The sequence below is a fragment of the Bombus vancouverensis genome, chromosome 5 (assembly GCF_051014615.1).
Source record: "Bombus vancouverensis nearcticus chromosome 5, iyBomVanc1_principal, whole genome shotgun sequence".
Lineage (NCBI taxonomy): Eukaryota > Metazoa > Arthropoda > Insecta > Hymenoptera > Apidae > Bombus > Bombus vancouverensis.
In genome coordinates this window covers 17,686,825-17,703,162 of record NC_134915.1, presented here as the reverse complement: position 1 = coordinate 17,703,162, position 16,338 = coordinate 17,686,825, and the positions used below count along the sequence as shown (strand labels likewise).

Below are 16,338 nucleotides of genomic sequence, written 5' to 3'. Positions count from 1 at the left end.
CCACAATTACTGTGACATATTCATTTTAAATTCCACGTAGAAGAGAAACGACGCTATTCTGAGAAATATCGTAAAAATCAAACTCCAACATATCTATATTAATGACGTACTTTGAGAATGATTTTTTTAAATTTATTAATTCTTTGATCTCGTAATCTGACATTTCATCTTTAAATATTCGTTCCTCGTTTCGTCATCTTGTTTCTTTCTTTTGTTTCACAGATTCAAGCGGTTCGATAATAAATTCGTTCGTCCGTACCTAGTGAGGGATCACTGTGGCGCGGAACCGAAAATATTGGAAACGTACTCGAAGCTCGCGATGAAAGACGCTTTGGATTACATTAGAAGGAACGCGTCCACCATCGGCAATATCAGCGGAACTGAAAGCATGTCCGCGATATTCCGCAACTATAGCAACACAGGACAGTTCAATGGAAGGTAGGGCTCCGTTCTTTTCTTCCCTCCACTCTTCGTTTCTCTTTCCATTCTTCCCAATCGTTGGCACACTGAGTTATCTTCGTTCGTACCTGACCTGTTTACTTGCACAATAAGGAGCACGATGAATGCTTCTTTGATCGTAACAGATGTGTACGCCATCCCTTTGTCTCCCTGGTGAAAATGTATTAATTATCGAGGAAAGTTTTCCCGGTGAAACAGAAGAAATCGTTGCGAGCGAAATTTCTTTGAGCTCCATCCACCTCGCAGTCCAACGCTTTCTTTCCGTTAGTTCGGTGTCACAAAAAATTGACAATGGAGTTAAAATATTCCTTTTTACCTTTAACATTTTTTTATGAATCAAGACACGCGGAAATTTGATTCGGTGATTTTCTTACTTGTCAACCTGGAAACCAGTTAAACAAGTAATTTCTATTACCGTAAAAATCCTATTCATCGTATTAACGGAAAAGTATCAAATATAGAGACGTACATTCTGGTTGATCATAAAGATATCGCTTACGTATCGACCGTTTCGTTTAAATTATGATCAATCGGTCGTGCAACCTTCGTACCTTTACAATGTAGTGCCTTCGAATGTCTTGTAAAACATAGATGAAAGTTTCTTTTCTTCCTTGCATTACGTACATTGTCTTATACCTTTCGTTTTAATCTCTTCGGTAGAAGCTTTATACGCTTTCATACTTTTATCGTCGACAACACTGTTAACGAAAAAGAAACAGGAGAAGCAATTTCTATTATTGTAAAAGTCCCGTCACATCGGTGAGATGGAAAGGACACGACGCGAAGTAACTTTCCATCCGGTGCAATGTCCTGTTATATGCTGCAGCGTTACAAAACGCCGTAGGGTGTCGATGACTGCCTGCATGACTCACCCCGTATACACCCTGGCCAAGGAGCATAACCGAAGATAAGTCTGCATTGTATCTCGATTGAACGGTGGACCCTCCTCGAAACACAGTATCGATCTTGAAGTGGCAGCCCGTCATAAAAATGTAGTCTCATTCTTTCTCCTTCCAGTCCGAGTTGCAGCCAGCTTGAAGCGGGCTGGAATATTGATCTCCAAGAACTGGAGTACAACCCTTCCAAGAAGGACTTGACGGACGCCAGGATCCACCACCTATTGGCCGAAGAACTTTGCAAGCCATACAAGAGGGTAAGAAACACACTTTTTGCTGAGTATTCAAATTTTTATGTGTGTGTATATATATATATATATGGTACATATCGTGTATGCACGTCCCTGAAAACCTTGCTGACGAGGACGGATTTTTTTTTCTTCGAAGGATAATCGTATCGCTGCTTGGAACTTCAGCTGTCGATTTTATCCTTTAGTTATATTACGTAATGGTATTATGCGAGACTTAGAAGACAAGTGGTACGAGTGGCGAGATCCTGCAATTTGAGAAAATTGCAGCTTCGAAAGTTTCAGATTCCGGAAGACTTAGTCTTCGTCAATTGCGAAGCTTTTCGAGAAAGCCGAGCATAAGACAAAATGAATAGAATAAATTGCATTGGGAATTTCTATTGTTATTTTTCAACGTTAGCCACGTCAGAATTTAGATAGTCTGAATTTCATTTCGTTCTTCTCGCGTTTAGAAATAAAAATTTCATAGTTGTTTATAATTTTCGTGAAACGGAATATCAATACTTGAGATCAACTTATTGAAATTTCATATACAGGGTGATTGGTAACTGGTGGTACAAGCGGAAAGGGGGTGATTCTACGTGAAAAAAGAAGTCGAAAATATAGAATAAAAATGTTTCGTTCGAGGCTTTGTTTTCGAGAAAATCGACTTTGAATTTTCGCTCGGTACGCGCACACTTTATCGCGTCTCGTTACAACGGATCTCACTGTAGACCGTTGTCTCGATTGACGTTATTTTTTTAATTTTTAAATTTTTAAATTTTTATTCTATATTTTCGACTCCTTTTTCTTCAGAATCACCCCCTTTCCGCTTGTACCACCAGTTACCAACCACCCTGTATTAATTTATATTTTGTACTCTCTCTCTCTCTCTCTCTCTCTCTTTCTCTCGATGAAATGAAAATCGACATCGACAGCTAAAATTCCACCGATAACGCTTAATTTCATTTGCAATACGTAAAAGTCGTTTAAGTTGCTCGCACGCGTGGCGGTCGAAAGAAGAACAAGAAATACTCTAAGAGACTTTCGAACCGCCTTGAACGATCGAATCTTCTTGATGCTTCTTTGCCACGACGATTAGTCGAATTGTGTCGCATGTACGTATTCGTGGATATATATGTATATGTTAGAAAAATCCTGTACAAACGAAAAGAACGAAGGCGAATGAGCAAAAACGTTTCTCTACAGCATGGAACGAAACTGTTGCAGCATCGGCGTCTAAGCTACAGCCGACACGCGGTGAACGATCGCGATCTCTCGACCCAAGTCAATTACAAAATGCACATGAACATACGTCGGATGATGGGAGAGCACAAGCATCGTCACAAGCGCAGTAAAAAATTGCTCAAAGTAAGAATGTTCTCGCGTTGACGCGTGTTCTTCGAGTTTATACGAGTTTGCATTATATGTCCTGTTCGATTTGCAATTAAAATGTCGTTCCTTCTCTCAACCGAACCGTAGGACGGTAAGCAGAATCACGTGAGTTTTCCGGAGTTCCAGCAAAATGGCTCGACGAAGTTGTTCACACAAGGTAAAATTGGCGAAAGAGATATCGACGCGTTTTTTCGCCGGAAAAAAAGGATCTCGTTTGAATACGTGAATTTTCATTGAACCTAGATTACATCAATGGCGTCCTGTACGAATTGGAGAACGGAGACACGTCAAAGCCTTCGAGCAAAGAGGACTGGGACTCGGCGATTACTTTCACAGCTCGTACTTCCGGTAAGAACAGCCTTTCTCTCCTTCTTTTTTTTCTACCTTTTTCGTTCATTTCAGCGAAGCTTTTGGCTACGTCGCGTCGTCGATAGAAGACGGCGCGCAAAGTTCTCGAATTATCCTCTCATCCTCGCGCCGATTCTTTTGACAAATTAGTTTCGCGCAAGATAATTCAACGAGACTTCTTGCCGAAGCGTGTCTTTTGAATATAAAACAGCAGAAGAAAAGGTGTAGCAGCTAATTCCTGTCCCGATTCGTAGTTATAATTTTCTCGTCGCTCGATTTCCGTAGACTCGTTGAACGTGAATGTGGACAACCACCACGGCGCCACCACCACTACCTCGATGGACACCATAAATACCGACGATCCCGATATGAAATTAGGACGAGACGGTGAGTTCTTGCTCGTTGTTGATGGTATCGCCAGAGATCGTTCGTCTTTCAATGGAAATCCCATTCCTTGTGCAAGTGTCGAGTACTTTGCACGATTTAACCGTCTTCGAAATTCCTTTCGACAGCGTAAGAAGAATCGTCGGATACTCCGATAGCGCAAAAGATTAAGATGGTTCGGCTGCCAAAATTTCTGCCAAATCTCGTAAAGTTTCTTTAAACTACGAAACATTTCGTTCCTATTTTGAAACATCTCTTACGAATTCGAGAATCTTTTAGTATCAAAGGAAATTCTAATTTCGTAGAATATCAACCTTTGAAGCGTAAAGTATCTTATTCGATATTTCGTTGTCTCTTTAGAATTATCCTTCTTCAACACGTTGACTGCCACGACACCCGAATACGGGTGTCAGAAAAGTTTCTGGTCAGGCCGCGTAACCCATATTCGGGTGTCGCTTATTTGACTACTCGCGAAGGATCGTCGTAGGCATCTGAAAAGATATTCCATAGTAATAAATTGTTAATTAATAACTAATCGTAATAATAATTGAATTATTATAAAACAAAAATACGAGAATGGTTTATTAAAAAAATTATTTAGAATGTAAAACTTTAAAGCATTCTATACTTAGCTGAGGTTGGTCGGGACAATTTGAACAATAAGTTGTTTTCTTCAAATTCTTTCGTGCCTTTGTTCGGTCCATTCGACGTCTTTTATTCGCATAACACAGTTTGCATGCGCGTCTAAAGCTTCTTCCGGAATTATTTTTCCGAACGGCGATTTTTTGTATTTTCGGACAACCCTAATAATTTCGCAACTAATAATTGTCTAAATATTCTAATATTTATATTCCTTCTCGTTGCAATTTTGTAAACCGTGAAAGCGTTTACAACAGAAATTCCCAGAAAGAATGGAATGCCAAGTTTTCCGTATCATTTGATTCCTTTTCTAATTGTGGCGGCACAAGAAACCATTTGGTCGGAATAATCTATACCACACTTTCCTCCGTTATATTCAACAACAGCCAGTGGTTTTAATGTTGCGAACGAATGGAACGAAAGATCGTTCTCGAGACCACCGCTTGAGCGATTCGCATTACTAAAATATCGACATCAGGGAGCATCTAGCAGAGAACGCTTGGTACTGCTGTGCGCGTGGCCTGACGGAGATTTCTTTGAAAACACGCGTGGCAGTCAACGTGTTAAAGGATTTTGGAATTTTTTCTTAAAGTATAGAGAGGATTCGGAAATACAAATAGTTTACTTTATTTCACACACAACAGCTATACATATATACAGGGTGGTTGGTAACTGGTGGTGGTACAAGTGGAAATCTACAGTGAGATCCGTTATAACGTACCGCACGCGTACCGAATAGAATAAAAATTTAAAAATTTAAAAATTTAAAAATTTAAAAATTTAAAATTTAAAATTTAAAAATTTAAAAATTTAAAAATTTAAAAATTTAAAAATTTAAAAATTTAAAAATTTTTTAAATTTAAAAAGTAACGTCAATCGAGACAACGATCTACAGTGAGATCCGTTGTAACGAGACGCGATAAAGTGCGTGCGTACCGAACGAAAATTCAAAGTCGATTTTCTCGAGAACAAAGCCTCGAACGAAACATTTTTATTCCATATTTTCGACTTCTTTTTTCGCGTAGAATCACCCCTTTCCCGCTTGTACCACCAGTTACCAACCACCCTGTATATCACACTCTGAAGACCTCGATAACCTTCTTGCACGCACGCTTGTTGTCAACCGACACTTCTACATCCTTCTAACAGCCTCCAATAGTCTTTTGTCTCGACTGAGACCTGGACACTCTCTGACACTTACACGCACATTCACATGTACGGTGTAAATGTATCATCTACCTAACATTCTTGCTAAATCCTTTGATAATAAAAAGGCTAATCATTTTGTTATGGAAGTGATACATTTACACTGTACATGAGAGTGTGTGTGTAAGGGTCAGAGGGCGTTCAGGTCTTAGTTGACAAAAGACTGCCGTTAGAAGACTCTGGATAGTCTGTTTGACAACAAGCGTGCGTGCAAGACGTTCTTCAGAGTGTAATATAGATGTATAGCTGGTGTGTGTGAAATATAGCCAATTATTTGTATTTCCAAATCCTCGATTTTCCTTAACACATTTCTCTCTTAGAATCTTCGTTATACCTGACAGGGTTGTTTGAAAGTCTCAAGTTTTTCCCGTGATTTGTAATAGTATTATGGAAGTAGCAATAATACTGTTATTTCTCGAATTGTAGAAACCTACAGGGTAACGACACCAACAGCCACGGAGACCATGTTACCATGGAAGCGAGAAGACGATTACGATTCCGGGCATCCGATTAAACAGAATGAATTCCCCGCTTGGTGTTCAAACAAGGAGTACCTGGCTTACAGTTCCCCATCAGCCACATTCTTAGGTACGATCGATTAAATAATCCACTCGATACTACGAATACATCATTTCGCCACGCGTATTACATACAAATTTCTGATAATACTCGGTCGTAGTTTCGTTACATCATGCACTCTGTTTTTTTTTTTCACTAAATCAACAAAGTGTTAAAGAAAGGTGATTCATAAAATGAACGAAATAAAAGATGTTTAAAAATTGCTCAAAAATTTACTCGTACCGGATTATTGAACGTTTATTAAATGTATTAACTATTTAGAGAATCAAATAGAGTTAGTCGTGACGAAAGAATTATCGAATCATCCTTTTTTAACAGTCTTTAAAAATAATACCCAAATTATACTCTCCGACACCTACTAGAAACCTTAACATACAGCTACTTTTCTATGGGGCTCGGGTAACCCCTCTCACGTTAGAGAGACAAATCTACTCTACGTATTTCCATTAAATTATTCATGATATATTTTGAAACTTTTACGCGTTGTTTCAGGTATTCCCTAACACGTCCATTTTTCCATCCAAGGTTGATTGGATATTGGTACTGGTACTGGTATTCGATACTGGTATAAGTAGCCATCATACAAAATTACTTTCATTCTAAATGAATAAAACAAAATTAAAGTTTATTATATTATTCCTTTAGCTATCCCTGCAAAAGTCATTACATAATTGCGGAGAAAAGATATAACACGAAGTAGGAATTTAAAAATAAAGTTGTCAAGCCAGACATTTTCACTGACGTGGTAGTTTTAGCGTTAATAAACTAGCTAAATAACAGTTCGTCTATTATAGCTAATATTAAAAATCTCATTTACTAAAATCAACCAATAATAATCTCGGACCGAATAAACAATTTTTCCAATATCCAATTATATTCTAAAATCTGTATCTATACATCTAAAATATTTAATTGTAGGTTGATGTATGAAAAGAAAATATTTTTGACTGTCGATTCGGCTAATAGATAAAAAGGTACGTAAAATGTTGAAAAAAACGCTGCTTTACAGGAGAGCCGTATTTGCGAGAGCGGGCCAGCTTAACGAGCTCGGAGGATACTAGCCTCGGACTTCCGGCCGAACAACATGTAAATGTTATCTTCAAGTGGTCTCAAAATTTCTGTGTCGTTCTTTTATTTTCTCTCGATCTGCAAAGCGAATGCGTTTTTTCTTTCGATCTTTGGGTTACCCAATCCCCCTTCGAACTCTTTAAATACACTCACACGTACACCACACATTTGCATACACAAAGCACCTTGTCACCATAATACACGATTGATTGTGCATCACACATGATCGATCTTATCGAATCTTTCGTGCATATTCTCAGCCTCGAACTATCGATCCAGAACACTTTTGTGTTGCCAAGTTCTTCCACGAGCACTTCTCTGTGTTTCACATTTTCCTACGATGTACAGGGTGTTTCGGTTACTTTGGCCAGCTGAAACATCGATGTTCGTTGCTATCGGCTTGCTGTGTCGATGTGAAAATTTAAGAATTGATGGAGCTTGCAAATATATTTGTCGAATTACACGCGCTATAGCTAGAAATTGTTTAGAACGTTCTTCTCATTCGGTTTCACGATTGAATATACGTTTGGTACAAAGAATACGATCAAAAATGCAAATGCAAATCTTTGACACCTATTTGTTATATCGAATTTTGTTATATTGAAAATTTTGTCATATAAAACGTGAAATTGCGTCTCGTGAAGGAAATAATGGTCCGGGTACTTGTGATTGGTGGTAGTGCACGTCGGAACATTGGGTTCTCAAAATTTACGATAACTGTTTTTTTTTCAATCGAATGTAAACCATTTTTAAATGTCCTGACGTTATTAATCTTTATTTAACCGGATGGTGTTGATGTTCGGTTATCAAGTTCCCTTGCAGCAACGAGCACAAATGGTTAATAACGGCTGTAATTCATTAAATGCGGTGGACCATAGATTTTTATTCGCTTAACGTGTATTCGATGAGAAATGGGCTAATATCCTGAGCCATATATTCAAACTTTATTCAAACAAATGCAATTTTCCTCGTTTCGTATAATAGATACGTTGTAATGATTTTTAAATTATGTTCGTGTCCTCGTCCAATGAATGAAAGAAGAGAAACAGAATAAAGACGATAATACAAGGACTACGATACGAGTTACGTTCTTCGTTCCATTAAAAGCTGCATCTTCTTATTAGATTTTGGAATAAAGCGTGTAAGTAGATGAAACTTAAAAAATCAAAATGAACTTATCATAGCTTTCTCGCCTGTGATCTTTATTATGCGCATAATCTAGAAAAACGATCAACTCTGTGCACTTTCTCTCAACAGAGATATTCCAAGAGAGAGAGAGAGAGGGGGGGGGGGATATTAGAGGTGGTCGAACCGAAACACTCGATGAATCTTCATTAACCTCGTTAGTAACACTTGCTTCTAATTAAAGGTGGAATCGAGCAACCAAAGGTCCAGTCAGTAATTGGTCTATTCCGTGGTGAGAGTGTGTGCACCCCGGATGGTATCGATCGCCAGGAAACTGTGGACGAGCGTGACGAGTACACGTTGACGAGGACAGAACAGATGGAGGATTCGCCCACGAAAACCTTCAGTGAATACGAGAAAGGTAAGACGGTAAAAATCATCGAACTATATATAGTAACGTATTATAATACGGTACAATAATGTAAAGTTTTAGATTTCAATGCTAACTATGATTTTAAAAGAAAATTTTGCAACTTAAACGATGCAACATATAAGATCTATGTATGCAATTTTAGAAAAAAATTCAAAGTTCTACTTATGAAATGAACAAGAAAGATTTGAAGTTTCTCAAGGAGATATAATTAATAAAGATGAAGTGTAGCAAGGTATATAGACCACGTTAAAGACGTCGTAAATTCAGCCAAGTATTAAATATACTCGACATTGAGTAAGGATGGAAATATAAAAGGGGGATATTAAGAATAAAACAGTTACATCTCGTTATGGACCATGAAATGTAACATTATCAGTCGTGATTTCATTGCCACTAAGTATGCAGGTTTATTACGTGACATAAACGTCGCATAGAATTTACGATTCAACTCTCTTGCAGTTATATTCGAAAACCACTTACGCAAGATAAAAATTACCGTGATTTCTTGCAGTGTACTATATCTGCTTACCTTCAGGGACAAATTAAGATAATACAGCTTTTTTATCTTTAAAACACATGTTACTTTAATTTAGCAGACACGCGTGCTGCTTTATTTCTGTAACATAATGTAATATCGTGGAAATTTAGGCTGCGCTTTAGCGCTTGTAGATGTCGCTGCTGGGTACGGCCGCTTCTCTTCTATTTTTGTATCGTGGAAGCAAAATCGGACTCAGGTCGCCGAAGATTCAAACTCGGGTCCCGAACGTTCGCAACCTAAGGCGCTAACACCACTGCGCTACCGTCGTCAGACACTAGTTGTTAAGTGTCGAGTGGTGGTATTTACTATCGAGTGCCACCACAAAACCCTTCTTTCCACAATACTAATAATAATACTCGGTCATATCTGACAATCACATCCTATCTGCCCTCGGATGTGCTCTCGTCAGCGCTAATTTCACTCGCTGGAATTTTTCTCTGGCGAGTCCTCTAGGGTCTTTTTGAGCGTTAACACTGTGCGCGCTTAAGGCTCGTCTTATCACGAAGGACTTACCCCAATTCCGCCCCCCGTCCTGATTATTGAGATCGTGATTTCCTGGACCGTTGACGTCTAAATGGTCCCCCCACATTACGCCAATCTCTTCGTCGTGTCGTCGTCTTTCTCGCGCACCGCTTAAGGCGGCTTTTGTAGATGTTGCTGCTGCTGGGCACGGCCGCTTCTCTTCTATTTTTGTATCTTGGAAGAAAAATCGGACTGCGGTCGCCGGGATTCGAACCCGGGTCCCGAACGTTTGCAACCTAAGGCGCTAACCACGCGCTACCGTCATCCGACACTATTTAGTGTCGAGTAGTGGTATTTACAATCGAGTGTCACCACAGGCTCTTTTTTCCACGATACTACAATAACATACAATACATACAATAACGTTCTCTTTCGTCTGACCCGTTTCTCGTTCCTCCCTTTATTCCTTTCGTCTCTTCCGTTCTTCCTCTTCGCTCTTCCTTATTCGTACGCGAATTTATATCTGCAGAATCGTATTCCGACTGTAATATCAATACAACTTAAGTTACATATTATGAATTATATTGTTATATCGCGACAGTATTGCAGCCAACTGATAATAACTAATGTAGCATCGTGGACCAAAGGCCTAAGAGATATCGGGTGATCCATAAACAATGTCGCGAGAAAGCCTAAGTGCAGACAGACCCTTCGATGTATCGTCGATCCTCCGATCGAACAGTTGCGCGGAAAAGTGGCCTACTTGATCCTGGCAACGAACGGTTGCGGAACACGTGCGTGGTGGGGCTATGAAAAAAAACAAAGGGATGCTAAGGGAGAAAGACGAATTAACAGTCAGCGTGAGTTGATAAGTCGGAGAGTGTGAATCGCGTTGTCGAGAGAGTGTGGTCCGCGTGAAAGCACATTACTGTATTTAGTTCACGTTAAATAACCATCGTTTCCTGTTTAACACGTTGAGGCCGGCGTGTACCATCGGTGGATCACACGAGTTTGTTCCGTGAAGCGGCGTCAACGTGTTGATCCATTATAAATAATTAATAAATCCTATACCAACGTCATCGAACGTTAGATCGAATCCTTGGAAAAACTAACCTCGAAACGTCTGATTATCCTATTCTGAATTCACCGTATGTTCACCGTATTCACGAGTTTACACGTAAAACCTGAAATTGCGATAAACATACAATCCTCTGTCATAAAAACTTAAAACCCTCAAAACAGTTTCCCTGTTACAGACAGCAAGAAGGGACCCACTAGGCGAGTATCCATGATGGAGCTGTGCTCCATGGAGAAATCGCAATCGGACAAGTGTACGGAGGACGGATCCCATTCCCTGCCAGAGTGTTGGAATCCTCAACGGATCCGAATGAGCTCGTTCGCATACTCGGCCCAGGTTCCAAGTCTCTCCACCGCCCTTATCACTTCTTCCTCCGAATCGTCGGAGGAGATAGACGAGGAGGAAGAGAAAGCTTGACCTTTGGGGATCGTCGAGGAACAGACGTCATCGTTCGCGGTCGACGAGCGTCGTCTTCGTCGGCCATGGCGGCGGCCACCTCGGCGTTCGTTGTTCTCGTCTCTCTTACGTCGACCTAGCGCTCCGGTCTGAACAGAGGACGTGCCTCTAATATCTTTCGCCCCATTCTAGGGAGATACGATCAACCTTTCAACCGAAAACGAAAATAATATTTGTTCCCCCTTTGACGATCGCCGATCTCGCTCCCTTCGAGGATGGACACTTTAATAGAACTCACACTGGAGACGTCGAGCTGTTTTGACAGCTCTTGTTCTCTTCCACAGGACCAGATTACATGACGGAAAGTACCCCTCGTTTTGACTACCGATGCTTTCATTCGCACGCAGAAACGAATGCTTTGGAGTTGTACGGGGTGTCCCAAAAATTAGTCCCTTGTTTGTTTTTTTTTTTTTTTAAATAATTTCCGAGGGAAATGAGAAATTGTTGGATCTTTGTGCAAGATATAATAAGAGAAGCTTTACGTTTGTATCTTTGTACAATTTCTTAATGGAATAAGGTAGATACATTTTAGCAATAATTTATTGAATCGTTGGAATTGCGTTTCTCTCTCTTTTTGGTCTACCAGCCACGGCGAGGGAATCTTCAAGACGTTTGATAATTTAGAGAATAATAGGATTACTTGACACAAATTCACGGCCGAAAGAGAAATGAAATTATGCGACTGATGATTCATTGATCAATGTATGGGACAATCTCTCGGGACACCCTAAATTAGATCGTCCAATAAGTTCGTCGTCTCTACGACGTTATTTTACGAATACAGAACGATAAGCGATCAAGATGACCAATGACCAACCTTCGATAAGATCAAGGCCAACCCAGAAAAAGCACTTGTAAAGAACGATTCGGTGGATATCATTTTGATTGCTGCATATTTAAGAATCGTAACTGAGAATGAATTTCTAGTACAAGGCAGCCCAGGAGTCTGACGTTTTGAATATTCCAGAATTAACTATCCATCGATATCTAAAACAGAATGAGACTGGACCGAAGTTAAAAACATCTAAATATGAAAGAAATGTGAACGAACTTATTAGGCGACCTAATACGTTACTTAGGTAGAATTCTTCGATCTCAGAGGAGACAAACAAGTATTTTCTCGGTTGGTTTAATCGATAGAATCGTTGACACAATGATATATAATACAGTTGACGTTGTAGTAGCGTGATTTTCGATATAGCGATGTTACCATTTTTCGACGAGAATGATTCAGTCGAGGTTGCGTTCTCTTTTGATACTCGGTGATCGTGTGAATCCATTTTGAATATTCGACCATGAGAGTGATACAAGTGAAATAAAGAGTGCAAGAGCGAGAGAAAGAGCGAAAGTAAGAAAGAGAGAAAGAGAGAGAGAGAGAGAGAGAAAGAGCTATTTTTTTAAACCGACGATACACCTCGTTTCCTCCGTAGCACGACTGACGGATGAAAAGTATTAACGAATAGACTTGGAGGAACGTTTTTTGGTAGTTGATTTTTCAAATGCTTCCTGAGAAGAATGATTCGTCCATTGGAAGGGAGATGCTTTCGATCAGCAGGAACGAAAGATTTTTGAAGCACCGGCGATTCTTCGTCGATGTGTTGCTTTCTGCGTGCTGAGAAAGATCGTGAACCAGAAAAATCACGCGATTTCTTTCTCTTAGACGCCATAATAGCGTGTATCCCTTGTAGCGACGACTCGTTTTAACGATCGCTCATTAACTTGGTATCGTGGCCTTAAGATTCCTAAAAATATCTTAGCAGCAACTTCGAACCTTCCGGTATACTGTAAAAAGGATGAAGAGGAAAAACAAGGAGAATGAGATTGAAGGTATAAAAAGGGTGACTTGTTTTTGTGGGAAAAACTCGAGGGACCTTGATATGTGTTGCGTTTAAATGACGATTAAATCATGACATGTAAACGTGGTGATCTCTTTCTTTTTTTTTTTTTTCTTTCTTTTTCAGTTTCTTTGGTAACGCCAACGCTAAATAGTCTTTCGAAAATGAAGTATATATATATATAAATATATATATGTATAATATGTACAAGTTTGGTATTATACTCGATACGCAACGCTGAAATCGTCGTGCGATTCGCTTTCGAGTTTATAGACGCGAGTCTAGATTTAGACACGCCATGTGGCGTATATACTGATGTAAAGTAAAAATGGGGACGATTAATTATTCCTGTTGTGTTTTGAAAATATGGAAATGTTGGGCAGAAGAGAATGAGAGACTTCAGGCTGTTCTTTCAGGCTGAGTATTTTCTAGGATTTATTTATCATTCATATCATTTTCTGCTATTCGTTTACTCTAACGCTATTGGTTCGTATAAGAAAAATTAAGAATACAATTGATCGATAGATTTCAATTTATCTTCATTTCACAGAATAATCTATTTATTATTTTTATTTCTACACAGCGAGAGTTGAAAATAGAATAAAATTGTCTCCATTTCGGGTATATCTATTTGTTCATTTCGTTTTATAAAATATTCTTCTCTTTGTGGAACAGAAAATAGAGCGATTCTTCGATAATTTCTTTTTCTTGTGTAGCGAAAATAAAATAATTGCGCGGAGTATACGATCGACCGATAAAATCCAAATTGATCTGGAAATAGAAAAAATTGCGATTTATTTACATTTACCGAACATTCGATCTATCGAATTCCTCAGTTTTCTTCCAACGAGACTTCCGTGTTTTCAAAAACAACGATGTCCCCCTTTAGATTACTCACTTTACTCTCACGCTAGATTTTTTGCAGCGATTCTTGCGAATTTTCAACTACGAAAAAAAAAAAAAAAAATACTACACTCGGCATCCAAAACATTAAGTCTCGACATGTATATTCGACATGATGTTATACTAAAAGTACGCGTAAATTTTAGAGAAAACTTTTCGCCTATATTTATCTGTTTCAAAAAAATTCACGAGGACCACTGCATCAAACTAGTTCGAACACAGTGATCTCTTGAATCATACAGACGAAGAATCTCTACGATCGAAACAATAACAAGAAAACAACAAAGCAAACTGTCGAAAAGATGCTGGAAAATAAGAATATCGAGCATCTCTAATAGAACTCACCATATTACAATCGTCGAAATCTCTTTCACGCTCACACACACACGCACACACACTCGTTCACAAACACACACACACACGCTCACACACACACACACTTGAAAGTTGTTTAAACGAAACGCTCCTCCTCTCCTTAAGTATGGCCTTAAAAGAAGCAGAAAACAGAAAATAAAAAATAACTAACTTAATAAATAAATAACCGACTAACAGTCTCGTGTAGAAAAACAGCCGCGGAAGCGTCGTAGGTCTGTACTTAACGCATTCAATAAAACCACCGTATGTACATAACGAGACAAGAGACAAAAGATACTGGGAAAGATCGTAAGAAGATCGAGGGAAAAGCCAAAAAAAAAAAAAAAGGAAAAAAAGCAAGAAATTTTTCTTAGCAAGATAAGGTAGCAAGTTAATCGCGATGACTAATTTGTTACGATCGTTTATCGCGACGCGAAACGAGTGAAACAAACATTGTGACAAGACAAAGTGTGAAACTATGGCGGGGAGCTGCCAAGGGAAACTCTAGAATTCCGGTTTTTATGAGAATTGAAGATATTCATTGATTAATTAATAATTCTACACTGGCACTCGAGATTGATTAGATGCTTACGGAATTGAACGAAATCGATTTGTTAGCTTTCGATCGTTTAGAGATTTAATGTTATCATCGATGGCGTTTGAATTGGTCGAAAATACGATTGTCGAGAAAGATCGAAGAAACTGAAGAGTGTGAACTTTCGTGGAAATGTAATAGTGGTTTAAATATGTATATCGAGTTACTTCGATATTTGATATAAGATGTTAAATATGATAGATAGTTGATTATTTTAACGGATGATAAATTAGATTAAATTCAATTAACGGTTGAATCGACCGAAGTTAAATATGAAGTTAAATTAAAACGTCAAATTATCTTAATGAGTGGACTTTAAGAACAACTTCAGAAATATTCACGAAGCGGAATACGTTGGAAGGTAGTAGAAAATAATCGTAGCGTGGACATAATCATCGTTAATCCCGTGTCTTAACTGGTATTTCAAAAGTTGCTCTTATAAGTTCTACGACTTCTATGAACGCACGTATACGTACGTTTTCTTTAGAATTAACCATAGAGATATACGTATTTACGTATAAAAGAAAAAGATACTTTCCACGATAGAAGTTTTAGCGCTTCCAAGTTTCGAAATATTTCTCAATCCACAACTTTTCCATTTAATTATCTCGGAAGTAAGCTTTTCTGGTAAATGAATTTAAAGGAACTTTAAAAGTATCAAAACTCACGTCCAAGTACTTTCAGTAATATTTGACAGGATGATTGATTTAAATAAAATTTCATCCCTCATAGATTTTCATTTTCAATCTATGAACGCTTCGATTGTTCGCGTAAAAATTACTCTATAAGCTGCTTCCTTATTACAATAACGTTACCTTGTTGCACGATCGACTGAAAAATATTTCTACTTGGAAACAAAAGTATCCGGCAAATTGCATCTTCGACCAAGACTGCGATTAACGCGATGTCACAGAATTCTTGTCAATTATGGCAGTAGGGTTTCCTTCAAACTCGTTGTTTAGGGAGGACATTTTTCACGCACATCTCGCTTGAATAATATTTGCTTCAAAAGCGAGGGGTTTTTTTGGTGGAGACAAAGAACGATTCTCAATTTTCGTAAAAATCGCGGCAGAGTTCGAAATTTCCCTTCGCGCGTTATATTCCTGGCGGCCTCTAGTTACCTAGGTCAGACAAATGTCGGACTAGTCTCTAGACGCTAGTCTTTACGCTGTTGATTTGTTAAAATAAATGTTTATTTCGTAAAAAAAAAAAACAACGTGCTTGTCTTGCAATTATCTTGGCACTTGAAAATTTCCTTCCCTTCTTGGGCATCTTCCACATCTCTGTTGCCTTCATTCCTTGCCTTACATTTATCCTACGTTCTTTCTTTCTAATTGAAACGTAAAACTAAGCTGATA

At 38.6% G+C, this 16,338-nt stretch overlaps 1 protein-coding gene across 6 annotated transcripts in view; it reads left to right on the top strand.

Moving 5' to 3' along the window:
* Positions 1–16,196, top strand: part of Nhe2 (Na[+]/H[+] hydrogen exchanger 2) — a 43,445-nt gene extending 27,249 nt beyond the window's left edge. For 2 of the 6 annotated variants that reach the window (XM_033337255.2, XM_033337252.2), the window contains 9 exons: positions 223–438; positions 1,477–1,612; positions 2,792–2,953; positions 3,065–3,134; positions 3,221–3,325; positions 3,611–3,712; positions 5,981–6,142; positions 8,571–8,747; positions 11,016–16,196. In XM_033337255.2, coding sequence (XP_033193146.2) covers positions 223–438; positions 1,477–1,612; positions 2,792–2,953; positions 3,065–3,134; positions 3,221–3,325; positions 3,611–3,712; positions 5,981–6,142; positions 8,571–8,747; positions 11,016–11,254 — 1,369 coding nt within the window. In that variant the 3' untranslated portion in view covers positions 11,255–16,196. Of the gene's footprint in view, positions 1–222; positions 439–1,476; positions 1,613–2,791; positions 2,954–3,064; positions 3,135–3,220; positions 3,326–3,610; positions 3,713–5,980; positions 6,143–7,142; positions 7,220–8,570; positions 8,748–11,001 lie in introns of those variants that run through there. The other 4 variants (XM_033337253.2, XM_033337254.2, XM_033337256.2 and 1 more) reach the window with 4 other exon arrangements.
* Positions 16,197–16,338: the final 142 nt, after the last annotated feature.